We start from the raw sequence: 27,659 nt of genomic DNA, 5'->3' as shown, positions 1-27,659 counted from the left end.
ACAGCCTTCCTTCCTAAGAATCAGCCCTTCCGTGGTGTAGAGAGACGTTGTGTTACACTCCAAGGTGTTCCCCAGGTTACCTTTCCTGAGCTTCGATCTTCCGGCTCTCGTTTAGTAGTTGTTGGAAACTACGCTGCATTAGGCCTTCAAATTGGGTATGGGGTGTAGAGAGAGGGTGTGTTACACTCCAAGGTGTTCCCCAGGTTGCCTTTCCTGAGCTTCGATCTTCCGGCTCTCGTTTAGTAGTTCTTGGAAACTACACTGCATTAGGCCTTCAAATTGGGTATGGGGTGTAGAGAGAGGGTGTGTTACACTCCAAGGTGTTCCCCAGGTTGCCTTTCCTGAGCTTCGATATTCCGGCTCTCGTTTAGTAGTTGTTGGAAACTACACTGCATTAGGCCTACAAATTTGGTATGGGGGAAACATTGGCGCATCTGCGGTCCCTCCTTCCTCTAGGCCTCCACTGACCTGTCTACTGCTGCCCGTGTTCCCCTGGAACCAATTTTAAATTGCCTACAGGCAGCCCAATTTATTATGTTAGGGCTTCGAAGCCTGTCTGCGGTCCCTCCTTCCACTAGGCCTCCACTGACCTGTCTACTGCTGCCCGTGTACCCCTTGAACCAACATCATAAAATAAAATAAAAAGTATTTTGCTTATAAAAAAGAAAATACTGGTGAGATATCAAATGCAGACATTTTAACATTAAAAACAAACACACAACTAAAATCTGGTACAGTACTAAAAATGGCCACCAGCTACAATTACTTTCTCCTGCAAGTAGTTAACTGAAAGGTTTTTTAAATTGAAAACACACATATGGCATCCACCGAGTGTTCTCCTGTCGCGTCTTCTTTATATTATTGCCGAGAAGATGCAAAACAATGAAAATAATAAAATCATTAATTACCAAAATAATAGAGAAAGTCAACACCACATTGCAAATAAACATTCATTCCAAATAAAGAAGCAGGGCGCGTCCGAGGGTGAGTATATACCTAATAAGAATATAATCACCCTCGGACGCGCAATGCTTATTTCCAACAGCCTTCCTTCCTAAGAATCAGCCCTTCCGTGGTGTAGAGAGACGTTGTGTTACACTCCAAGGTGTTCCCCAGGTTGCCTTTCCTGAGCTTCGATCTTCCGGCTCTCGTTTAGTAGTTGTTGGAAACTACGCTGCATTAGGCCTTCAAATTGGGTATGGGGTGTAGAGAGATGGTGTGTTCCACTCCAAGGTGTTCCCCAGGTTGCCTTTCCTGAGCTTCGATCTTCCGGCTCTCGTTTAGTAGTTCTTGGAAACTACACTGCATTAGGCCTTCAAATTGGGTATGGGGTGTAGAGAGAGGGTGTGTTACACTCCAAGGTGTTCCCCAGGTTGCCTTTCCTGAGCTTCGATCTTCATGCTCTCGTTTAGTAGTTGTCGGAAACTACGCTGCATTAGGCCTACAAATTGGGTATGGGGTGTAGAGAGAGGGTTTGTTACACTCCAAGGTGTTCCCCAGGTTGCCTTTCCTGAGCTTCGATCTTCCGGCTCTCGTTTAGTAGTTCTTGGAAACTACACTGCATTAGGCCTTCAAATTGGGTATGGGGTGTAGAGAGAGGGTGTGTTACACTCCAAGGTGTTCCCCAGGTTGCCTTTCCTGAGCTTCGATCTTCCGGCTCTCGTTTAGTAGTTCTTGGAAACTACACTGCATTAGGCCTACAAATTGGGTATGGGGTGGAGAGAGATGGTGTGTTACACTCCAAGGTGTTCCCCAGGTTTCCTTGCCATTGCTTCGGTCTTCCGACTCTCGTTTAGTAGTTGTAGAAAAGTACACTGCATTAGGCCTACAAAACGGGTATGGGGTGGAGAGAGATGGTGTGTTACACTCCAAGGTGTTCCCCAGGTTGCCTTTCCTGAGCTTCTATCTTCAGGCTCTCATTAAATTGTGGTTAAATGGAACAACTGCATTTGGCGTACTAGTTGGTTTGGGGCCTACTATCGGTGTCTGCCACTCCTTGCTGTTCTCCTGGTTTCCTGTCCTGAAATTCCATTTTCAGGCTCTCGTTAAGTAGTTGTTAATGTTAGACTGCATTTGGCCTACTAGTTGGGTTGGGGCCTACTATCGGTGTCTGCCACTCCTTGCTGTTCTCCTCCACTGAACAAAGCTGTGCCGCCTGTTTACTACGGTTGCCAATTTTGAACTGCATTTCGACTACTTACTGATTTGGCCCTACTCTCTGTGTCAGCCTCTCATTCCAGTTGTCCTCCACTGCAATGCCCGCTGGTTATTCCTGTGTTACCAATTTTGAACTGCATTTAGCCCACTTTATTCTTTGGGCCTATATCTGTGTTTCCACTTCATCGTGCCCATTGCCCAGCCAGTGATAGATGAGTCTGCTGGTACATTGACCCATAACGCAACATTCCCCGTGCATGCTACACAACAACATTGTGACCCTGCTGAAAGTCAGGTTGCTCTTCCCGCATACCATACCACCTTACACGGGGACAAAGAGGAAGGTGCAGATGAAAGTGCAGGTTCCTTCATCAGGTGGGGGGAGGAATACTAGTTGGCGACGTCACTGGCACATGGCCTCTCATAGTACGCAAAAGTGTTGCTGCCGGTGGGAGGCGCCCCCGCCGTGCAAACACACCGCTGTACTTTGAGGGGCCCTGTGCCAGTGCCAATGCCAACAAGTGGGCCCCCCCTGCTTGCTCAGGATCACAGCACTTGCAAAGTTGAAATACTTACCTCTCCCTGCTCCACTGCCGTGACGTGGTCCAGATTTCCTGGGCCCACTAATTACTTGAACCAGCCCTACCCCACACAACTTTAGCCAAATGACCCCCAATTTCAAATGCCTTCCAATTATTATAAGGTAAATTACGCTTGACAAGCTTCATTAAGAAGAATGGATGGTTTTGACATTAAAATGGGCACTCTAGGTGTTTTCCTGGCCCCCACTCACTGCCGACTATGCTGCCCCATTGACTTGCATTGGGTTTCGTGTTTCGGTCGATCCCGACTTTACGTCATAATCGGCCGATTTCACTCGACCCGACTTTTGAGATAGTCGGGTTTCGCGAAACCCGGCTCGACTCTAAAAAGGTCAAGGTCGCTCAACTCTAGTGAGCACGTTGAGCATTTGGAAGCCCAGATTCTGAATCTAAATGTGCAGCTAGCAACACTGAGATCCATTGACAATATGGAAAGGAGTCTTCTGCTCAATGGGATAGATGAGGGGCGGGGATGGTGGGATGGAGCTGCAGGACAGTGGAGCAGCAAGCTGGGTGACAGTTAGAAGGCCAGGTAGAGGGAAGAGTGCTATGGAGACTACTCCTCATCTGGCACACCCCAATAAGTTTGCTAAGTTGGCAGATGAGGGGGTGCCAGTACAGGGGTAGCATTGCTGCAGCCAGGCATGTCCTCTGAAAGCCGGAGGAGTGTCTGCTCCAGTAAGGAGGGAAATAGGAGAGCAGGGCAGGCCAGACAGGTGCTGGTAGTGGGTGATTCAATTATTAGGGGAACAGATAGGGCAATCTGTCACAAAGACAGGGATCGTCGAACGGTGTGCTGCCTACCTGGCGCTTGAATCCGACACATCGCTGATCGGGTTGACTGATTACTGGGAGGAGCTGGTGAGGACCCAGCAGTCATGGTGCACATTGGCACAAATTACAAAGTTAGAGGTAGGTGGAATTAGGCTGAAAGCAAGGACCTCCAACGTGGTATTTTCCGAAATACTGCCTGTACCACGTGCCACGCCAGAGAGGCAACAGGAAATTAGGGAGGTTAATAAGTGGCTCAAGAATTGGTGTAGGAAGGAGGGGTTTGGGTTCCTGCAGAACTGGGCCGACTTCTCCGTTGGCTACAGGTTCTATGCTAGGGACGGGCTGCGCCTCAATGGGGAAGGTGCAGCTGTGCTAGCGGAGAGAATGGCTAGAAGGTTGGAGGAGTGTTTCAACTAGGGATTGGGGGGAGGGAATTCATTTTATAGGAGGGGAAGATAGTGCAGATAGAGACCTGGGCACAAATAAGGAAGTTGGGGGTGGCGGTGGCTTGGGGGGTGGGGTTAGAACAATTAATAATTAAGAAAGAATAGAGGTACAGAGAGATACATAAAGTATGTATACTAATGCCAGAAGCCTCGCCAACAAAATGGAGGAATTAGAATTAATGTTGTTGGAGCATAATTATGACATGGTGGGGATATCTGAAACATGACTGGATGAGAGCCATGACTGGGCTGTTAACTTGCAGGGCTATAGTCTGTTCAGAAATGACCGTACAGATAAGCGAGGGGGAGGGGTGTGTCGATATGTAAAATCATCCTTAAAACCCATCCTGCGTGATAATATAGGTGAAGACACAAAAGAGAATAGTAAAACCAAAAACACTCAGTTTGAAAAAATGTTGCAGTAATCCGCAAGTGCTAGCAAAAGATGTAAAAAACAGGGTATTTGGTTGATACGTTTTTTGCAAAAAATGTATACTAAGCTGCTCTACCAATCTTCACGGTATACCCTTATCAGAGCAGTCCTAACTAATGTATGCAATCCCTATCTGATGTATTTAAAAACCTGATCATCTGTATATAACCTGTGTGAACAGGGTTCAGAGAGGAAAAATCCATGTGTGCATACAGGGTAGAACAGCTTTTGTGCAGATAGCCCAAGAGGAGTGGTGGAACTCCCCAGTCTTGTAGACACAAGAGAACAATTATGGAAACAGGAACACATGGGCTACTTGCACAGTGAACAAGTCTGTATGATCATGTTCACACACCACCAAGAAACCTGAAGACACAAAAGAGAATAGTAAAACCAAAAACACTCAGTTTGAAAAAATGTTGCAGTAATCCGCAAGTGCTAGCAAAAGATGTAAAAAACAGGGTATTTGGTTGATACGTTTTTTGCAAAAAATGTATACTAAGCTGCTCTACCAATCTTCACGGTATACCCTTATCAGAGCAGTCCTAACTAATGTATGCAATCCCTATCTGATGTATTTAAAAACCTGATCATCTGTATATAACCTGTGTGAACAGGGTTCAGAGAGGAAAAATCCATGTGTGCATACAGGGTAGAACAGCTTTTGTGCAGATAGCCCAAGAGGAGTGGTGGAACTCCCCAGTCTTGTAGACACAAGAGAACAATTATGGAAACAGGAACACATGGGCTACTTGCACAGTGAACAAGTCTGTATGATCATGTTCACACACCACCAAGAAACCTGAAGACACAAAAGAGAATAGTAAAACCAAAAACACTCAGTTTGAAAAAATGTTGCAGTAATCCGCAAGTGCTAGCAAAAGATGTAAAAAACAGGGTATTTGGTTGATACGTTTTTTGCAAAAAATGTATACTAAGCTGCTCTACCAATCTTCACGGTATACCCTTATCAGAGCAGTCCTAACTAATGTATGCAATCCCTATCTGATGTATTTAAAAACCTGATCATCTGTATATAACCTGTGTGAACAGGGTTCAGAGAGGAAAAATCCATGTGTGCATACAGGGTAGAACAGCTTTTGTGCAGATAGCCCAAGAGGAGTGGTGGAACTCCCCAGTCTTGTAGACACAAGAGAACAATTGCGCCTCAATGGGGAAGGTGCAGCTGTGCTAGCGGAGAGAATGGCTAGAAGGTTGGAGGAGTGTTTCAACTAGGGATTGGGGGGAGGGAATTCATTTTATAGGAGGGGAAGATAGTGCAGATAGAGACCTGGGCACAAATAAGGAAGTTGGGGGTGGCGGTGGCTTGGGGGGTGGGGTTAGAACAATTAATAATTAAGAAAGAATAGAGGTACAGAGAGATACATAAAGTATGTATACTAATGCCAGAAGCCTCGCCAACAAAATGGAGGAATTAGAATTAATGTTGTTGGAGCATAATTATGACATGGTGGGGATATCTGAAACACGGCTGGATGAGAGCCATGACTGGGCTGTTAACTTGCAGGGCTATAGTCTGTTCAGAAATGACCGTACAGATAAGCGAGGGGGAGGGGTGTGTCGATATGTAAAATCATCCTTAAAACCCATCCTGCGTGATAATATAGGTGAATCTAATGAAAATGTAGAGTCCCTGTGGGTGGAGATAAGAGGAGGGGAAAAAATAATAAATTACTGATAGGGGTTTGTTATCAGTCTCCAAAAATAATGGAAGCAATGGAGAATATCCTCATAAAGCATATAGATGAAGCTGCGACTCAAGGAGAAGTCATTATTATGGGGGACTTCAACTACCCTGAAATAGATTGGGGAACAGAAACCTGCAGTTCCAGCAAAGGTAATCGTTTTTTGACAACTATGAGAGACAATTACCTTTCACAACTGGTTCTAGCAGTGCCCAACAAGAAGGGGGGCACTGCTAGACCTAATATTAACCAACAGGCCAGACCGCATAGCAAATATAAGGGTTGGGGGTCACTTGGGGAATAGTGATCACAAAATAATAAGTTTTCATGTATCCTTCAATAAGATGTGTAGCAGAGGGGTTACAAGGACACTAAACTTCAGGAGGGCAAATTTCCAACGGATGAGAGATGATCTTGGTGCAATTAACTGGGATGATATCCTGAGACATAAAAATACACAAAGAAAATGGGAGACGTTTATTAGCATCCTGGATAGGACCTGTGCACAGTATATACCGTATGGGAATAAACATACTAGAAATAGAAGGAAACCAATATGGCTAAATAGAGCTGTAAGGGGCGCAATAAGTGACAAAAAGAAAGCATTTAGAGAATTAAAGGAAGTAGGTAGTGATGAGGCATTAAATAAATACAGAAAATTAAATAAATTCTGTAAAAAGCAAATCAAGGCAGCTAAGATTAAGACAGAGAAACTCATTGCCAAAGAGAGTAAAAATAATCCAAAAATATTATTTAACTACGTAAATAGTAAGAAACTAAAAAATGATAGTGTTGGCCCCCTTAAAAATAGTCTGGGTGAAATGGTGGATGAGGATGAGGAAAAGGCCAATCTGCTAAATGACTTTTTTTCATCAGTATTTACACAAGAAAATCCCATGGCAGACAATATGATCAGTGATAACAAAAATTCCCAATTAAATGTCACCTACTTAACCCAGCAGGAAGTACGGCGGCATCTAAAAATCACTAAAATTGACAAATCTCCGGGCCCAGATGGGACCCCCCCTCCTCGAGTACTGCAGGAATTAAGTACAATCATAGATAGACCATTATTTTTAATCTTTAAAGACTCCATAATAACAGGGTCTGTACCACAGGACTGGCGTATAGCAAATGTGGTGCCAATATTCAAAAAGGGGACAAAAACTGAACTCGGAAATTATAGGCCAGTAAGCTTAACCTCTACTGTGGGTAAAATCCTGGAGGGCATTCTAAGGGATGCTATGCTGGAGTATCTGAAGAGGAATAACCTCATGACCCAATATCAACATGGGTTTACTAGGGACCGTTCCTGTCAGACTAATCTGATCAATTTCTATGAAGAGGTAAGTTCTGGACTGGACCAAGGGAACGCAGTGGACGTAGTGTATATGGATTTTTCAAAAGCTTTTGATACGGTGCCACACAAAAGGTTGATACATAAAATGAGAATAATGGGGATAGGGGAAAATGTGTAAGTGGGTTAAGAGCTGGCTCAGGGATAGGAAACAAAGGGTGGTTATTAATGGAGCACACTCGGACTGGGTCGCGGTTAGCAGTGGAGTACCACAGGCGTCAGTATTGGGCCCTCTTCTTTTTAACATATTTATTAATGACACCTTGTAGGGGGCATACAGAGCAGAATTTCAATATTTGCAGATGACACTAAACTCTGCAGGGTAATCAACACAGAGGAGGACAATTTTATATTACATGATGATTTATGTAAACTAGAAGCTTGGGCTGATAAATGGCAAATGAGCTTTAATGGGGATAAATGTAAGGTCATGCACTTGGGTAGAAGTAATAAGATGTATAACTATGTGCTAAATGCTAAAACTCTGGGCAAAACCGTCAATGAAAAAGACGTGGAAGTAAGTATGGGTGGATGACAAACTCACATTTAGTGGCCAGTGTCAGGCAGCTGCTACAAAGGCAAATAAAATAATGGGTTGCATTAAAAGAGGCATAGATGCTCATGATGAGGAGAACATAATTTTACCTCTATACAAGTCACTAGTTCGACCACACTTAGAATACTGTGTACAGTTCTGGTCTCCGATGTATAAGAAAGACATAGCTGAACTAGAGCGGGTGCAGAGAAGAGCAGCCTAGGTTATTAGAGGACTGGGGGGTCTGCAATACCAAGATAGATTATTACACTTGGGGCTATTTAGTTTGGAAAAACGAAGGCTAAGGGGTGATCTTATTTTAATGTATAAATATATGAGGGGACAGTACAAAGACCTTTCTGATGATCTTTTTAATCATACACCTGAGACAGGGACAAGGGGGCATCCTCTATGTCTGGAGGAAAGAAGGTTTAGGCATAATAACAGACGCAGGTTCTTTACTGTAAGAGCAGTGAGACTATGGAACTCTCTGCCGTATGATGTTGTAATGAGTGATTCGTTACTTAAATTTAAGAGGGGACTGGATGCCTTTCTTGAAAAGTATAATGTTACAGGTTATATATACTGGATTCCTTGTTAGGGTGTTGATCCAGGGAACTAGTCTGATTGCTGTATGTGGAGTCGGGAAGGAATTTTTTTTCCCAATGTGGAGCTTACTCTTTGCCACATGGGTTTTTTTTGCCTTCCTCTGGATCAACATGTTAGGGCATGTTAGGTTAGGCTATGGGTTGAACTAGATGGACTTAAAGTCTTTCTTTAACCTTAATAACTATGTTACTATGAAGCTGATAGTTGAGGGAACGAGACCCATGGAATTGTTCATATTAATTTATTCATTCATATGCAGGAAGATTTACATAGGAACATCCTAAAACAGCGTCATAATGATTGTTATTTTTCATTGCAGCCATTTGGTAAATTCTAAAAAGTTAATTTTTTTTCTCATTAATGTACACTCTGCACCCCATCTTGACTGAAAAAAACAGAAATGTAATTTTTGCAAATGTATTAAAAAAGAAAAACTGAAATATCACATGGTCAAAAGTATTCAGACTCCTTGCTTAGACACTCATATTTAAGTCACATGTTGTCCATTTCCTTGTGATCCTCCTTGAGATGGTTCTACTCCTTCATTGGAGAACAGATTTTTATTAAACTGATAGGACTTGATTTGGAAAGGCACACACCTGTTTATAAAAGACCTCACAGCTCACAGTGCATGTCAGACCAAATGAGAATCCTGAGGTGAAAGGAACTGGCCAAGGAGCTCATAGACAGACTTGTGGCAAGGCACAGATCTGGCCAAGGTAACAAGAGAATTTCTGCAGTACTCAAGGTTCCTAAGACCACAGTGGCAGCCATAATCTTTAAATGGAAGAAGTTTGGGACCACCAGAAATCTTCCTAGACCTGGCCATCTAGGCAAACTGAGCAATCGGGGGAGAAGGGCCTTGGTGTGAGAGGTAAAGATGAACCCCAAGATCACTGTTACTGAGCTCCAGAGATGCAGTAGGGAGATGGGAGAAAGGTCCACAAAGTCAACTATCACTGCAGCCCTGCACCAGTCGGGCTTTTATGGCAGAGTGGCCCAACAGAAGCCTCTCCTCAATGCAAGACATATGAAAGCCTTCATAGAGTTTGCTAAAAAAACACATGAAGGACTCCCAGACTATGAGAAATAAGATTCTCTGGTCTGTTGAGACGAAGATAGACGTTTTTGGTGATAATTCTAAGCGGTATGTGTGGCAAAAACCAGACATTGCTCATCACCTGCCCAATAGAATCCCAACAGTGAAACATGGTGGTGGCAGCATCATGCTATGTAAGTGTTTTTCAGCTGCAAGGACAGGACGACTGGTTGTCATTGAAGGAAACATGAATGCGGCCAAGTACAGAGATATCCTTGATGAAAACCTCTTCCAGAGTGCTCTGGACCTCAGACTTGGCCGAAGGTTCACCTTCTAACAAGGCAATGATCCTAAGCTTTCTTGACTGGCCCAGCCAGAGCCTTGACCTAAACCCAATTGAGCATCTCTGGAGAGACCTGAAAATGGTTGTCCACCAACGTTCACCATCCAACCTGATGGAACTGGAGAGGATCTGAAAGGAAGAATGGTGGAGGATCCCCAAATACAGGTGTGAAAAACTTGTTGCATCATTGCCATGAAGACTCGTGGCTGTACTAGCTCAAAAGGGTGCTTCTACTCAATACTGAGCAAAGGGTCTGAATACTTATGACCGTGTGATATTTCAGTTTTTCTTTTTTAATACATTTGCAAAAATTACTACATTTCTGTTTTTTTTCAGTCAAGCTGAGGTGCAGAGTGTACGTTTATGAGAAAAGAACTTTTTTGATTTTACCAAATGACTGCAATGAAACAAAGAGTGAAAAGTTTAAAGGGGTCTGAATGCTTTCCGTACCCACTATAGGTATTTCCTAAAACAAATTCCTATTTACATGGATTGTCTAGGTTTTTTTCTTCAAAATTTTTTACCAGGATAGGTAAGAATGATAATAAAAAATATATATAGCAATGTTATAGTTTAACAATGTTTTGAACTTTTGACTTTCAGGCTCCATATCGCACCATCCACTACTGCTTCGAACATGACAAATAGACAAATCATCTTGGCTATTTCATGCATAAATTTGACTCATAACTATTGTACATATCACACAGATGGACTTACTGACTAAGTAGTCAAAGGAAGCGAACCATAGAATAAAAAAAAAGGTTTTTATTAAACATCATTAAAATGCACACAACAAAAAATATGAAAAAACAAAAATGTCTGTTATGATACGGTGGTCTAGGAGCAACATGGAACGAACTCTGAAGGAAGTGGTAACTGTACTGACCGCAGTCCCTAAGCTCAACACAACACTAGAAGTAGCCGTGGAATGCTCCTAACTCTCCCTAGGCATCTCGTCACAGCCTAAGAGCTAACTACCCCTAAAGATAGAAGTAGGAAAGCTATCTTGCCTCAGAGAAAATCCCCAAAGGAAAGATTAGCCCCCCACAAATAATGACTGTGAGTGGAGAGGGAAAAGACATACACAGAATGAAACCAGGATGAGCACAGGAGGCCAGTCTAGCTAAATAGATAGGACAGGATGGAATACTGTGCGGTCAGTATAAAACACTACAAAAAATCCACGCAGAGTATACAAAAAATCTCCACACCTGACTAAAGGTGTGGAGGGTAAATCTGCCTCCCAGAGCCTCCAGCAAGACAGAATTAATTCATACTGATAAGCTGGACAAACATAGAAAGCACAGAACGGATAAGTCCACAATCTATGGACAGAAAAGAGCAAGCAAAAACTTAGCTTTGCTGAACTGGTCAGGATAACAGGGAAATCCAAAGAGATGTGAATCTAACCAGAAACCATTTACTAGTGGCACTGGCTGAAGGAAAGAGCCAGACCTAAATAGCTGAGCAGAAGAGACGATCAGTGGAGACAGCTGCTGACAGCTAACTCCAAGGAGCAGCCATACCACTAGAAACCACAAGAGGGAGCCCAAGAGCAGAACTCACAAAAGTGCCACTTACAACCACCGGAGGGAGCCCAAGAGCGGAATTCACAACAGTACCCCCCCCCCTTGAGGAGGGGTCACCGAACCCTCACCAGAGCCCCCAGGCCGATCAGGATGAGCCAAGTGAAAAGCACGAACCAAATCGGTGGCATGGACATCGGAGGCAACAACCCAAGAATTATCCTCCTGACCATAACCCTTCCACTTGACAAGATACTGAAGCCTCCGCCTTGAAAAACGAGAATCCAAAATCTTCTCAATCTCATATTCCAACTCTCCCTCAACCAACACCGGGGCAGGAGGGTCAATCGAGGGAACAACGGGCACCACATATCTCCGCAACAAAGATCTATGGAAAACATTATGAATGGCAAAAGAGGCTGGAAGAGCCAAACGAAAAGACACCGGATCAATAATTTCAGAAATTTTATAAGGACCAATAAACCGAGGCTTAAACTTAGGAGAAGAAACCTTCATAGGAACATGACGAGAAGACAACCAAACCAAATCCCCCACACGAAGCCGGGGACCAACACACCGACGGCGGTTAGCAAAACGTTGAGCCCTCTCCTGAGACAACGTCAAATTGTCCACCACATGAGTCCAAATCTGCTGCAGCCTGTCCACCACAGAATCAACACCAGGACAATCAGAAGGCTCAACCTGCCCAGAAGAAAAACGAGGATGAAAACCAAAATTACAAAAGAAAGGTGAAACCAAAGTAGCCGAACTAGCCCGATTATTAAGGGCAAACTCGGCCAACGGCAAGAAAGACACCCAATCATCCTGATCAGCAGACACAAAGCATCTCAAATAGGTCTCCAAGGTCTGATTAGTTCGCTCAGTTTGGCCATTAGTCTGAGGATGAAACGCCGAAGAAAAAGACAAATCAATGCCCATCCTAGCACAAAAGGCCCGCCAAAATCTAGAGACAAACTGAGAACCTCTGTCAGACACAATATTCTCCGGAATGCCATGCAAACGAACCACATGCTGAAAAAACAATGGAACCAGATCTGAGGAGGAAGGCAACTTAGGCAAAGGTACCAGATCTACCATTTTAGAGAACCGGTCACAAACAACCCAGATAACAGACATCTTCTGGGAAACAGGAAGATCCGAAATAAAATCCATGGAAATATGCGTCCAGGGCCTCTCAGGGACCAGCAAAGGCAAAAGCAACCCACTAGCGCGGGAAAAGCAAGGCTTGGCCCGGGCGCAAGTCCCACAGGACTGCACAAAAGCACGCACATCGCGCGACAAGGAAGGACACCAAAAGGACCTAGCAACCAAATCTCTGGTACCAAAAATCCCAGGATGACCAGCCAACACTGAACAATGAACCTCAGAAATTACCTTACTTGTCCATCTATCAGGAACAAACAGCTTCCCCACTGGACAGCGGTCAGGCCTATCAGCCTGAAATTCCTGAAGCACCCCGCCGCAAATCAGGGGAGATAGCAGAAAGAATCACCCCCTCCTTAAGAATGCCAACCAGCTCAAGGACTCCAGGAGAATCAGGCGAAAAACTCCTAGAGAGGGCATCAGCCTTAACATTCTTAGATCCCGGAAGATACGAGACCACAAAATCAAAACGGGAGAAAAACAGGGATCACCGAGCCTGTCTAGGATTCAGCCGCTTGGCCGACTCGAGGTAAATCAGAATCTTATAATCGGTCAGGACCACAACGCGGTGCTGAGCTCCCTCAAGCCAATGTCGCCACTCCTCAAACGCCCACTTCATAGCCAACAACTCCCGATTGCCGACATCATAATTGCGTTCTGCAGGCGAAAACTTTCTGGAAAAAAAAGCACACGGTTTCATCAAAGAACCATCAGACTCCCTCTGAGACAAAACGGCCCCTGCCCCAATCTCAGAAGCGTCGACCTCAACCTGAAAAGGAAGAGAAACATCCGGCTGACGCAAGACAGGGGCAGAAGTCAATCGGCGTTTAAGCTCCTGAAACGCCTCAACAGCCTCAAGGACCAATTCATCACATCAGCGCCTTTCTTCGTCAAATCAGTAAGGGGCTTAACCACACTGGAAAAGTTGGCAATGAAATGGCGATAGAAATTAGCAAAGCCCAAAAATTTTTGAAGGCCCTTCACAGATGTGGGTTGGATCCAGTCATGAATAGCTTGGACCTTAACAGGATCCATTTCTGTAGACGAGGGAGAAAAAATAAAACCCCAAAAAGAGACCTTCTAAAATCCGAATAGGCACTTAGACCCCTTCACAAACAAAGCATTATCACGAAGGATCTGGAACACCATCCTGACCTGCTTCACATGAGACTCCCAATCATCGGAAAAAATCAAAATATCATCCAAATATACGACCATGAATTTATCAAGATAATTGCGGAAAATATCATGCATGAAAGACTGGAACACAGATGGAGCATTAGAGAGCCCAAATGGCATCACAAGGTATTCAAAATGGCTTTCGGGCGTATTAAATGCAGTTTTCCATTCGTCACCCTGTTTAATACGAACAAGATTATATGCCCCTTGGAGGTCAATCTTAAGGCCCCTTCACATTAAGCGACGCTGCAGCGATACCGACAACGATCCGGATCGCTGCAGCGTCGCTGTTTGGTCGCTGGAGAGCTGTCACACAGACCGCTCTCCAGCGACCAACGATGCCGGTAACCAGGGTAAACATCGGGTAACTAAGCGCAGGGCCGCGCTTAGTAACCCGATGTTTACCCTGGATACCATGCTAAAAGTAAAAAAAAACAAACACTAGATACTTACCTACCGCTGTCTGTCCTCCAGCGCTGCGCTCTGCTTCTCTGCTCTCCTTCTGTACTGTCTGTGAGCCGGAAAGCAGAGCGGTGACGTCACCGCTCTGCTTTCCGGCTCACAGACAGTACAGGAGGAGTGCAGAGCACAGCGCTGGAGGACAGACAGCGGTAGGTAAGTATCTAGTGTTTGTTTTTTTTTACTTTTAGCATGGTAACCAGGGTAAACATCGGGTTACTAAGCGCGGCCCTGCGCTTAGTTACCCGATGTTTACCCTGGTTACCAGTGAAGACATCGCTGGATCGGTGTCACACACGCCGATCCAGCGATGTCTCCAGGGAGTCCAGCGACGAAATAAAGTTCTGGACTTTGTTCAGCGACCAACGATCTCCCAGCAGGGGCCTGATCGTTGGTCGCTGTCACACAGAACGATTTCATTAACGATATCGTTGCTACGTCACAAATAGCAACGATATCGTTAACAATATCGTTATGTGTGAAGGTACCTTTAGTAAACCAACTAGCCCCCTTAATCTGAGCAAACAGATCAGTAAGCAAAGGCAAGGGGTATTGGAATTTGACCATGATCTTATTAAGAAGACGATAATCAATACAGGGTCTCAAGGAGCCATCCTTCTTAGCAACAAAAAAGAAACCCGCTCCCAATGGTGACGAAGAGGGCCGAATATGCCCCTTCTCCAAAGACTCCTTAACATAACCTGCGCATGGCGGCATGCTCTGGCACAGACAGATTGAAAAGTCGGCCCTTAGGGAACTTACAACCAGGAATCAAGTTAATAGCACAATCACAGTCCCTGTGCGGAGGAAGGGAACTGGACTTGGGCTCATCAAATACATCCTGGAAATCCGACAAAAACTCAGGGACCTCAGACGAGGGGGAAGAGGAAATTGACATTAAAGGAACGTCACTGTGTACCCCTTGACAACCCCAACTAGTCACCGACATAGTTTTCCAATCCAGCACCGGATTATGTTCCTGTAACCATGGAAAACCCAGTACAACAACATCATGCAGGTTATGCAACACCAGAAAACGGCAATCTTCCTGATGTGCTGGAGCCATGTACATAGTCATCTGTGTCCAGTACTGAGGTTTATCCTTGGCCAAGGGTGTAGCATCAATACCCCTCAAAGGAATAGGGCTCTGCAAAGGCTGCAAGGAAAAACCACAGCGCCTGGCGAATTCTAAGTCCATTAAGTTCAGGGCAGCGCCTGAATCCACAAATGCCATGACAGAAAAGGATGACAATGAGCAAATCAGGGTCACAGATAAGAGAAATTTAGGCTGTATAGTACTAATGGTAACAGACCTAGCGACTCTCTTAGTACGCTTAGGGCAATCAGAGATAACATGAGCAGAATCACCACAGTAAAAACACAGCCTATTCTGACGTCTGAATTCCTGCCGTTCTGTTCTAGTCAAAATCCTATCACATTGCATAGGTTCGGGACTCTGCTCAGAGGATACTGCCATATGGTGCACAGCTTTGCGCTCACGCAGACGCCGATCAATCTGAATGGCTAGAGACATAGATTCGCTCAAACCGGCAGACGTAGGAAAGCCCACCATAACATCTTTAAGGGCTTCAGAAAGACCTTTTTTGAAAATAGCAGCCAGAGCCTCTTCATTCCATTTAGTGAGCACAGACCATTTTCTAAATTTCTGGCAGTATAACTCTGCCGCTTCCTGACCTTGACACAAGGCCAACAGGGTTTTTATCTGCATGATCCACAGAATTAGGTTCGTCATACAATAATCCGAGCGCTTGAAAAAATGCATCTACATTCAATAATGCCAGATCCCCTGTTTCAAGAGAAAAAGCCCAGTCTTGAGGGTCACCACGCAGCAAGGATATGATGATTTTTACTTGCTGAATGGGATCACCAGAAGAACTGGGTTTCAATGCAAAAAACAATTTGCAGTTATTTTTAAAGTTCAAAAACTTGGATCTGTCCCCAAAAAACAAATCAGGAGTAGGAATTCTAGGCTCTAAAGCCGGAGTCTGGACAACATAGTCCTGGATACTCTGTACTCTTGCAGCAAGTTGATCCACACGAGAAAACAAACCCTGAACATCCATGCCAAAGCATATATCCTGAACCACCCAGATATCAAGAGGAAAAAAAAGACAAACCAGAGCACAGAAAAAAAAAATGGTTCAGAACTTTCTTTTCCTTCTTTTGAGATGCATTTAATTCATTTTTGGCCACTTGTACTGTTATGATACGGTGGTCTAGGAGCAACATGGAACGAGCTCTGAAGGAAGTGGTAACTGTACTGACCGCAGTCCCTAAGCTCAACACAACACTAGAAGTAGCCGTGGAATGCTCCTAACTCTCCCTAGGCATCTCTTCACAGCCTAAGAGCTAACTACCCCTAAAGATAGAAGCAGGAAAGCTATCTTGCCTCAGAGAAAATCCCCAAAGGAAAGATTAGCCCCCCACAAATAATGACTGTGAGTGGAGAGGGAAAAGACATACACAGAATGAAACCAGGATGAGCACAGGAGGCCAGTCTAGCTAAATAGATAGGACAGGATGGAATACTGTGCGGTCAGTATAAAACACTACAAAAAATCCACGCAGAGTATACAAAAAATCTCCACACCTGACTAAAGGTGTGGAGGGTAAATCTGCCTCCCAGAGCCTCCAGCAAGACAGAATTAATTCATACTGATAAGCTGGACAAACATAGAAAGCACAGAACGGATAAGTCCACAATCTATGGACAGAAAAGAGCAAGCAAAAACTTAGCTTTGCTGAACTGGTCAGGATAACAGGGAAATCCAAAGAGATGTGAATCCAACCAGAAACCATTTACAAGTGGCACTGGCTGAAGGAAAGAGCCAGACCTAAATAGCCGAGCAGAAGAGACGATCAGTGGAGACAGCTGCTGACAGGTAACTCCAAGGAGCAGCCATACCACTAAAAACCACAAGAGGGAGCCCAAGAGCAGAACTCACAAAAGTGCCACTTACAACCACCGGAGGGAGCCCAAGAGCGGAATTCACAACAAATGTCCAATAGGAGGGGCTTTCAAAACTGTATCAATGGCTAACCATGTCCAAGATGGTATGTAGTGTATATATATATATATATATATATATATATATATATATATATATACCATGTGACACACAAATGGGGGTGACTCATTTCTCCACTCACAGAGTCTAGTTGAGGAGCTGACATGTCCTCCTGTCCCTACAGCATTTTGGGTTCTCCGTCCAGGAGCTGACATGTCCTCCTGTCCCTGCAGCATTTTGGGTTCTCCGTCCAGGAGCTGACATGTGCTCCTGTCACTGCAGCATATTGGGGCCTACACAAACAGAGGCTGATATGGTCTCCTGTTGGTTCTGGAGTTTGGACATTCACACTCATGGATAAAGGCCTGACATATGCTTCTATTCCTGCAACATCTTGGGCCGTGACATTGAGAAGGACAGAAGCAAACTCCCATTCAGGATCCAGGAAATGATGAGAACAAACATCAACTAATCTAATGCACGAATGGACGATTAATTTGTAACCGCTTCACATCTTCTGTATTTTGCTGCAGCAATTCTTTTTGAGGACATCCTATAAACCACCACATTTTTATAAGTATCACATTTTCTTTGGAGTATCGCATCTGGTAAGAAATCCTGAATAAATAAATATACATGGAATATGTATATTTAACAGGTTCTTTTGGTGACGTGCAGTGTTGGCTTTACACCAAGCATAACATTCGGAATTATGGGCACGCTGACCCTTGGTCTCATCAGACCATAACCCGTTTTCCCACATGCTTTTGGCAGACTTGTTAGAGGTTTTGGCAAAACAAAACCAGGCTTCAATATTTTTCTTTGTAAGGAAAGACTTCCGTCTTGCCTCCCTAGCCCACAGGGCAGACATATAAAGAAAACGGGAGATTGTATCTATTATCTCACATAAACCTTAATCAGGTCATGCAGGTCTAGAAGAATTGATGCTGTTTTGAAGGAAAAGTGCTGTCCACCAAATATTGGTTTGATTGCAATTTCTCCTTTGTTCATTCACTTTGCATTTTGTTAATTGAAAGCATATATTTGAAAGCATCCTTACCTTGAAGCATTTTTCCCACACCTGCCTAAAACTTATCCACAGTACTGTGAGACTTTGCAATATACAGTATGTTCATTGACTTAGATATCTTTTTTATTGTGTGGGTCATTTGTAGTAAGTAATGGGCAGAAACAGGACAAAATACTTTTATTTTTTCATTTTCTTTTCTGAGGTAGTTGGTTCAATTTATAATATCTAAGGTATGGCGGCTATATACATTGACCAGAAAACGTCAGCCATTTTAGTTTTATATGCGTTAAGAGGTTTACAACTGAGGCAATTATATATAATATATTATTATATTTCCATTTGCTGCCCGTCCTACTTCTGCCGTCTTACAGCCACCACGGACCACTCCTGTCGGGGATTCTCCTGCTTCATTTGGTCTGATGTCAGCAGAGCAGCTCTTCCTCAGGACTTCTCTGTCAATGGGGCGTCACTGCAGACGCCATGCTGATTGACAGCTAGCTCACTGCAGTCAGCAGAACAGCTTTTCCTCTTCCGGGCTGCTCTGTCAACAGGGTGTCACTGTGGACGCCATGCTGATGACCAGCCGGTTCCTCGATGTTAGGCAGAGGGTAGCAGTCTGTCAGTCAGCATGGCATCGGCAGAGACACCCTGTCCACAGAGCAGAGCTAAATGAAGAAGCTGCTGTTATAGAGGTGAGGTCATCGGAAGCAGCAGAGTCGCTGGCAGGAGCGGTCCATGACCGCTCTCAGCCGGTAGAGATTGGCTCTGGGCAAAACAAGCAGGTAGTTAGCAACAATCACATGAGGAAAAACAAAAGTGACATCAGCTTAGATCCATATAATTAGGCTATCTGGCTGGGCGCGGTGCAGAAACCATGAGGTAAGAACAAACGTGTAGAAAAAAGGGGGAGGGCTAACATACAAGCGGCCTACGCGTTTCATAGCCCTGAGGCTATGATTAAGAGCCTAATGTCGTGAAATGCTTAGGCCGAGCGCTTCTATATTAACCCCCTTTATTCTATATTAAGAGCAATAAATTATTATTCCATGAAGCTTTACATGTGAGGAGTATAAATAACTGAAGCTGCAAATAATATATTTTTCATTGCCATTATGTGTTGCTCCACAATAGAGATTTTAGCCTCATAGGGAAAAGTAAGCAAAGTCACAGAGTTATAGTATGATTTGTGTGGTGTTTTTCTAATCTTTTTTTTTTGTTTTTTTGCTCCCGTTCATGAATGCAATACAGATCACCACATGCATTTTTTAACCGGAGAAAAATCTCAAAATAAGTGGAAAAAATGCCAGTATTTTCTTGCTGCACGCAAGGGCACAGAAGAAGTTGTCATGGTATCAATCACAGTTGTAAACAAAGGTGCCAAGGGAAGGTGCAGAGGTGACAAACGGACTGCAGTGTTACTGCGCATGTCCACAAATTCTCAGCGAAGGTCTCCTAACCTCAAATCTGTCCAGCAACAAGAACGTGAAAACCACAATCGTCACAGCCAATCAATTGTCTCGTTTCATAACCCACTAACCAATTAGGCGCAACATATTTCTTTTATCCAATCAGATCTCTGGGCCATTTGGGCGGTCTTTTCAAACTGCTAATGACAGGAGGCGGTAGGCAGGGATTTAAAAGCCAGTGACGTAAAGGACTATTTTGTGTATACCTCCGCCGAGCTCCTTACGCTCTTTATATCCTTCAGCTCCGCGCCTTTTGTTCTGTAATCTATTCTTCTTCATGTTCTAATCACAGTGGTGACCATTATAACGAACTAACACCAGGGAGGACATATACCCCCCTAGGGCTGATAGGGACTATTTTACTGTCGGGCCGTGTTCTTTGTGTACGTTTTTGTAGGAAATTCCTCCGCCCAGTGACGTCTGATGCTCCAGGGCGTTGAAGGACCAGAAACAATAACAAGGCAGAGAGAGACGAGCTAGAGCCCGGAGGAGACTGGAGTCCGTCACTGGTCCCGCAGGTGTCATGGCAGCGGTGTGTGGACGCGGGGGCTGCTGACTGCTCCGGCCAGGATGACCATGTCCCCACTGTGAGGTGACAGGAAGCCCGGCTCCGTGTATGACGGCTGTGCAGGTGAGCGCCCACCCTCACCGGTCCTGTATGGAGGGGGCTGTGTCCCCTAGTCTCCCCCTCTGTGCTACAGTATGTGTTGTGTACTGCATGCCGGTATATATATGGGGGGGGGGGGGGGATGTGTCCAATGGCTCTGGATGGGGGGACATACACTCTCGGAAGGTGACATTCGGGCTGACGGGCTTCACAAGGCTCGAGCTCTACATACACAGAAGGAATCCGCCCGATAACATCTGTATTATGGCCTGCGTTGAGTGGACGTGACAAGTGATCGTTAGCTGGCCCCGCCCCCTCTGCCCCCTGGGCCCCGCCCCCAGCAGCTGATCGCTAGGCTGAAGCCTCAGAGTTGTTTACTTGGGGTTTTTGCTACCTTAGATCCAAGATGAAGGATTTGGCAGCCATGGATAACATCAGCAACGAGGCCTTCAAGCTCCTGAAGCAGCTCAATGTCCATCTGGAGCAAGAAACCAAGTACCAGCCCAGGGAGAAGGGCTTGATCCTGCTGGAGTCCACCGCAGAGGTGAGCGGAGGAGGGGAGGGTCTGCTTGTTAGTATCATAAACTCTGCATGTACACAGTAACCCACCACTGCTTCACTGCCAAATGTTGGGTTTTCCCTTCTGAACGTCGTATCTGATAATTCAGTTCTATTGGGGCCGGATTAAAGGGAGTATACTGTATTGGTCATAAGCGAAGATGACGCTTTTCTATGGCACTTCTGATCATCATAGAAGTGATATATTCTAAATCTGGATGTTATTTCAGCAGGTCATAGATCATCTGATGCTTTAGTAAGTGCTCACATGTCTCCCAGCCTTCATCTGAAATCCTATTGCAAGGCAAGAGAAGTGAGATAGATAGATAGATAGATAAATGAATATATACATGTGTGTATATATATATATCCCTGATGCTACTCGCAGGACCTCTGTGTGAATAGATTTCCCCTAATAAGTATCTACCATCTCTGACATATAATTCTGTGTATTTTCCAGAACGACAATACAATCTGTCCAAAATCCAGAAATGCAAAAGTCGAAGATTTATGGAGTCTTACAAACTTCTTTGGCTTGAGCATGGAGACCTTTGTCTTGGCTGTGAACATCTTGGATCGATTTTTGGCCATTATGAAGGTAAAGGCAGAGGGAGAGTAGACTGAAGAGGCTTTCTCACTGCTCGGATATGCTATGCTCTTCACCTCCAGGAGATTACATAATAGCTTTTTGTTTTCTGCATTTGTGATAAGGTGAAGCCCAAGCACCTCTCTTGTATTGGTGTTTGCTGCTTCCAGTTGGCAGCACGAGTTGTGGAAGAAGACTGCAACATCCCGTCCGTCCATGACGTGATCCGCATCAGCCAATGTAAATGCACTGTGTCCGACATTAAGCGTATGGAGAAGATCATTTCAGAAAAATTGCACTTTGAATTCAAAGCAACCACTGCCTTAACCTTCTTGCACTTATATCACACAATCGTTCTCTGCCATTCCTCTGAGAGGTGAGTGAGTCTTGTACATTTTAAGCAAATCCCACTTATTGCAGTGCTTATCCCTACATTGTTGTCATCATCTTCTTGGTCCCTCTGTGAGCACAGGCTTGTCTGGAGGGTTTCCCAGCCCCTGTGAATGGACGGCCTATCGCTAGTATAGCCCGTTGGGTTGACTCTGCCCCCTGGCCAATTGAGCTCATATTTGCCTATGTTGTAGTTATAGCTGCGGTGCAAGAAAATGGAAATACCTCTGCAATGGGAGTGTAAACCGTCCTTTAAGAGGCTGCAGTCCTTGCATGAGCATAGGGGCCACTCAACTTTTTTTTTTTTTTTTTTTTAAATTGTCAGTGATTGTCACCCAACCCCCCCCCCCCCCCCCCCACTGATACTAGTGAATGTCTATAACTTACCAATTTTATGACCGGGCAAGTATGGGCTTCAAACCTTAAAGAGTACTTGTTGTTTCTCCCTCGTACTCTTCTGTTCATAGATTACCTGAGGGCACTGATCTGTTTATTATTACTGTACTACAGTCACCAGCTCATTTGTTACCGGCTACATGCCCAAGACTCTATCACCATAATGTAATGCCGATCACAAGGAGAAAGTAAATCTTTCGGAGAAGTCTTCCTCCATTTACAGATGTAATTGAATATTTAGCTCTTGTTTCCATGAATTAGGCTTTTCATATAATGGGAGTTTCTGCTCTGCAGGAAAGAAGTATTGAGCCTTGAGAAACTGGAAGCACAGCTGAAAGCTTGTAACTGCCGGCTCATTTTTTCCAAAGCAAAAGTAAGTATGCGTTTGTTTTTGTTTTTTTTGTTTTTTTTTTCTTTTATTCCTGAGGTTTCCAAGACTTACGTTCCTGCTTTTCTCTTTCCTTCTCCAGCCCTCAGTGTTAGCCCTGTGCCTTCTTACACTCGAAGTGGAAACATTGAAGTCTCTCGAACTATTTGAGATAGCGCTACGTGTACAAAAACATTCAAAGGTAATTAAACCGGAATCTGCCCGTGATCTTATCCCGAGGATAGCATGGGTGTTGTGTCGGTGATCTCTGGTATCGAGTGATAGATTACATGTAGTTATAAAGTCGCTCCAGTCACAATTTAAACCTAGTTACGGTTAAGAAGGTGCTTTCTTTTGGAACATTGTTCTGAAACAATTGGGTGGTCATATATTGCCATGCTCTGCTTGCAGAGATCTTGTCACCAGTTTTATGCTACCCATTTAAGAGCAGCATGATTTAAGGGAAGAGACCCTGATTCCAGGGATTTATCACTTGCTGGGCTGCTTGCTGTAATTTTGATAAAATCCCTGTTTTCTGCTGCAGATCTAGCGGTTATTTAATGCTGGGCTCTATATAACCCCACCACATGGCTGTCGGCTTTCTGCCTATGCGCCGTGTACAACTATAACTGCCCAACAGTGATGGGTTTATACAGAGCTCATGAATATGGAGGACAATATGGCAGGAAGTTTTAGTCCTCTGATTATCCTCTCCTGCTGCTTTTCTAAAATCTACAGTACGTGACACCGCACTGGAATCAGGTCTCTGCCCCTACGTCATGCTGCTCTTGCCTTGAATGGCAAAACCTGGTCACAGACTCGGTTTCATACAGGAATAGAGCAGAGGGGTGCAGGTTATGGGGCACGTCTTTTCTAGGGCATAATAGTGTATGAACAAAGTTAGTTCCACTCAAACGTTCTCTTCTACAACTTGTGTGAGCACAATTTTAACAATCTCTAGTAAAAAACAAAAAACCCTTTTTCCTCCTAGGTTAATGACAAAGAAATGCTTTACTGGCGGGAGCTGGTATCGAAATGTCTAGCAGATTATTCTTCTCCAGAATGCTGCAAACCTGACCACAAGAAGCTAGTATGGATTGTGTCAAGACGCACTGCACAGAACCTGCACAATAGTTACTACAGTGTTCCGGAGCTGCCAACTATCCCCGAGTATGACTACATGAATGAGAGCGAGAGGTATGGGCTGGCAAATATTCAGGTTACTCCAAAATACCTTAATGTAGAGAAATATGCCTAAACCGGAAATGGCTGCCATCAACGTGGCATCTACTTCTTCCTACCAGCTTAAACTGCTGATCTGTAAGGTATCAGGGCAGTGGTAGCCTGGCAGGTCTGTCTTTCAAGGAGCCAAGATGGGTAGATGACCACTCCCTATTGTAGCTGTAATGGCTGCTATTTCTCTTTAGGCTACTTTCACACTTGCGTTTTTAGCAATCCGTTGTTTTGGGGGAAAAAAGCGGATCCTGCAAATGTGCCCGGTGGATGCGTTTTTTTTCCCATAGACTTGTATTAGCGACGGATGGCCACACATCGCGTCCGTCGTGCAACGGATCCGTCGTGTTTTGGCGGACCGTCGGCACGGAAAAACGTTCAAGTGAATGTTTTTGGGGGTTTTTGTCGCGTCCGCCATTTTCTACCGTGCATGCGCGTCCGAAACTCCGCCCCCTCATCCTCAGACATTAGACTGGGCAGCGGATGCGTTGAAAAACTGCATCCGCTGCCCACGTCATGCATAAATTTCACAACGTGCGTCGGGCCGACGCATAGCGACGGACCCGTACCAACGCTAGTGTGAAAGTAGCCTAAACACGCAGATGTAACTGAACTGTAACTGTTAGAACCATGGGCTGCTTGCTGTAGTTTTGATGATTAGTCACGGTTTATCTGCTGTCCTCAAGTGATATCCTGGTGATAAAACTGTCACTAGAGGACTAGTAAAGCTGCTGCCATATAGTCCATCAATATTCATGACCTTTTATAAAGCCCCTCCCCACCACACTAATTGAATGCACACTATGCATAGGCAGAATACTATCAGTGCTGTGGGTGGGGTTATACAGAGCACCGCATTTAGAGAACTGCTAGATCGGCATAGTCTGCTAGATCGTCAGTTGAAACAAGAATTTTTATCAAAACTACACCAAGCAGCTCAGTAAGTGACATATTACTGGAATCTATGTCTCTGCCCCTACATCATGCAGCTTTCAGTTTACAGAGCAAAAACTTGGTGACAGATTCCATTTACAAAACGCAACTGTGTTTGTGAGGCCTCCTATAGAAACCTTAGGGGGGAATGCTAAGCAGCTCAACGGCATCTTCAAAAGCACTGTGGTCATGAGCTTTCATGACATCACAAGAAAGTGATGAGATTGCTGGGGTCCTCTCTTGGGGGGGGGGGACCTAATAATCTTAACTAGAGGAGTTCTAAACCCTTTCAGAACACTGGCTTGTATTGCATCTGATGTGTGAACCTCTGAGAAGATCTGTAGACAACACACTTTAGTATCTGTAAGAAACTTAGGTTCTGGAGCCGTACTTTGTGACCATCCTTCCTCATAAAGTGCCAAATGGCCAGATCGGCATAGTCTGCTCATGCGGTCAGACGGAGGGGTTTGAAGAAGCCTTTCATTCCCAGCCATCTGTTATCTATCTAGAGATATTGTGGGGGAGTGCGAAACCGTGTCTATAAATGAAGAGGGGGACTTGGAAAATAATTGTCTTTTCTGCCCTTTTTAGCGAGGATTCGTGTGAAGATATGAGCAGCGGGGAAGACAGTCTGAGCACCTCTCCTCCAAGTGACCTTGAGGCGTCTTTCTTTTTTGACGATTACAAGCCAAAGCTGAAATGCCGTAGTCGTCACCTCTACCCTTTGTAGCAAAGGATAATACCGTTTTATATGCATGTAACGTCATTGTGCTGCAGTATGATGTGGATGACACCTGAGATTAGTGTTTATTTGCTTACACATGATTATTACTATTTTAGAATGCCAACAAAATATTAGTTGTATTTTAGTTATAGCGGTTTGTTTCCCCCCAATGCTCCCATGTTAGATCTCCTCTGTTTTTCTTCTTGAATCCTTTTCCATTTCGAAGCCTGAACCAGAACAGGTTGCCCTTCTCCTCCCGCTTAGTTATTACTCCAGTGGTTGCAATGTGTTTAATTCTCCTCCTTATTAACACACTCTGGCCGTTGTGTACTGCTACATTCCACAGATCAGTTGGCTCCACTTACTCTATTACACTTTATACTTGGTCGCTATTGTTAAAGGCACTCTAATGTTAGTTTTCTTTACTACTCACAAGTTGGTAAGCGATTTTATCACAACTCCCAGAGACTTGACTGGAATCGTTACTAAGAAAATGCAGGGCAAGTTCATCCGTAGAGAACCCTTCGGCACATGCTAGGACATATTCGATCGTGGGCCATGAACGTTGTAGGATACCGGGCAACAGATTGTAGCTTGCAAAGCTTGGGCCAAGATGAGTAATGGCTGAAAACTAAAGCATTTCAATATTTGTTAAAACGGAGAGTTAATTTTTATTTATTTTCCCTTTATCAAGAAAACGGAAGCTAAGTGGGCCCCGTGTAATGCCCTTTGATAGCAACAGTTAACGGCTAGCTTTTGCTAATAAAGCATAATGCTACAATTTTCTAAGCACTTTCATGTCTGTAGCATCTTGCCTTTGGCACTTAGCAGTAGGTGCACATGACATCTTTTAGTCTGAAGTTTTTTTTTTTTTTGTTTTTTTAATTTCCTCCAGACTTGTTTTGACCTGACAAAGACACTGTGCACATACAGTACCCTTAGAGTACTGATCACCAGTTGGGGGCTTCCTCCAACCTGAGATGGATACTCATTTTAAAGCTTCATTTAATCATCTAGTCGTATGCCTTGTGAATGTAGTGCTAGTTAAATCTTACACATTATTTTATTATAGCACGTGAAACATAAGTTAATTTGACAAAGCCCTCTGTTTTGCAATGTTAAAGAATCTATCAAAGCAAAATTATTCAAAACCTGGAAATGCTCTTTTTTATTTTTCTTGCATAAAATACAACTGTAAAGAAAGACTTTAATATTGTTAATAACTAGAATTGCCCAGTGCTGATTTGCTGTCTCGTTGCCAAACTAATAGGTGCATCTTGTCGGGAGTGTTTATTATTTTTAACAACTGTTTTCTATTTGGTTAAAAAGTAATACTTGTGTTCTGTATATCTGATTAAAAATGTGAATAGAGAATACACGTTCAATCTCTACATGTATGGTCATGTAGGTGTGTGAAGGTCCAAATGTGAATGGTGCTGTATGTTAAAATCTATTGTGCAAAAACAAATGTACAGAAACATGTAAATAAAAAATGTACATAAAAAAAAAAATGTAAAAATCTAAAACGCACAGAAAAAAAAATGTTATTTTTGTACATGTATGTAGCATTTTGTTAAACGGCATGTAGATATTTAATTTATTCCATATGGCATATATTGTTAGACTACTGTTTTTTTTTGTTTTTTTTTACAGCAGTCTAACTAATAATAAAAAAAAAAATGAATTTTACACATTTGTCAGTTTCTAATTTATTCAGTTTTTTTATTTTGTTAATGAGATTGGGGGACGGACAATTGGCCAAATCTCACAAAATGGAGATGTAAAGTGCAATGAAGTTAAAGGGGTTGTCCACTGTATCTTTATTCCAACAATGAACCTAATGAGGGATGTCTAGTGTCCAGACCTCTCTTATGAGCCAAAGTGGAGACTTGCTAAATGGATGCCTATGTTATACCAGAGCATCCACTGCAAGGAAAACGAGCCAGCTACATCTGTTTAGCTGTCTGCCACAGCCGTGGTCAGATGAAGTTTTCTGTTGGTACAACCA

General features: G+C 43.9%; 1 protein-coding gene across 1 annotated transcript; it reads left to right on the top strand.

The window, feature by feature from the left end:
- The first annotated feature begins 20,055 nt into the window (after positions 1-20,055).
- On the top strand, positions 20,056-27,340 carry CCNG2 (cyclin G2). The gene is made up of 8 exons (XM_069743217.1): positions 20,056-20,488; positions 20,864-21,008; positions 21,483-21,620; positions 21,734-21,984; positions 22,689-22,767; positions 22,865-22,963; positions 23,753-23,958; positions 25,519-27,340. Exons 2-8 carry the CDS (start codon positions 20,871-20,873, stop codon positions 25,655-25,657), a joined length of 1,050 nt encoding a protein of 349 aa, XP_069599318.1. The 5' UTR covers positions 20,056-20,488; positions 20,864-20,870; the 3' UTR covers positions 25,658-27,340.
- Positions 27,341-27,659: the final 319 nt, after the last annotated feature.

This window comes from Ranitomeya imitator, chromosome 1 (genome assembly GCF_032444005.1).
Source record: "Ranitomeya imitator isolate aRanImi1 chromosome 1, aRanImi1.pri, whole genome shotgun sequence".
NCBI classification, from domain to species: domain Eukaryota; kingdom Metazoa; phylum Chordata; class Amphibia; order Anura; family Dendrobatidae; genus Ranitomeya; species Ranitomeya imitator.
Note: the sequence above shows the minus strand (reverse complement) of the source record. Positions and strands in the feature narration are given on the sequence as shown.

Coding starts and splice junctions, on each gene's coding strand:
- CCNG2 (XM_069743217.1), top strand. CDS start 20,871: ATGAAGGATTTGGCAGCCATGGATAACATCAGCAACGAGGCCTTCAAG. Junction 21,621..21,733: donor GATTTTTGGCCATTATGAAG/GTAAAGGCAGAG, acceptor ATTTGTGATAAG/GTGAAGCCCAAGCACCTCTC. Junction 23,959..25,518: donor TACATGAATGAGAGCGAGAG/GTATGGGCTGGC, acceptor TGCCCTTTTTAG/CGAGGATTCGTGTGAAGATA.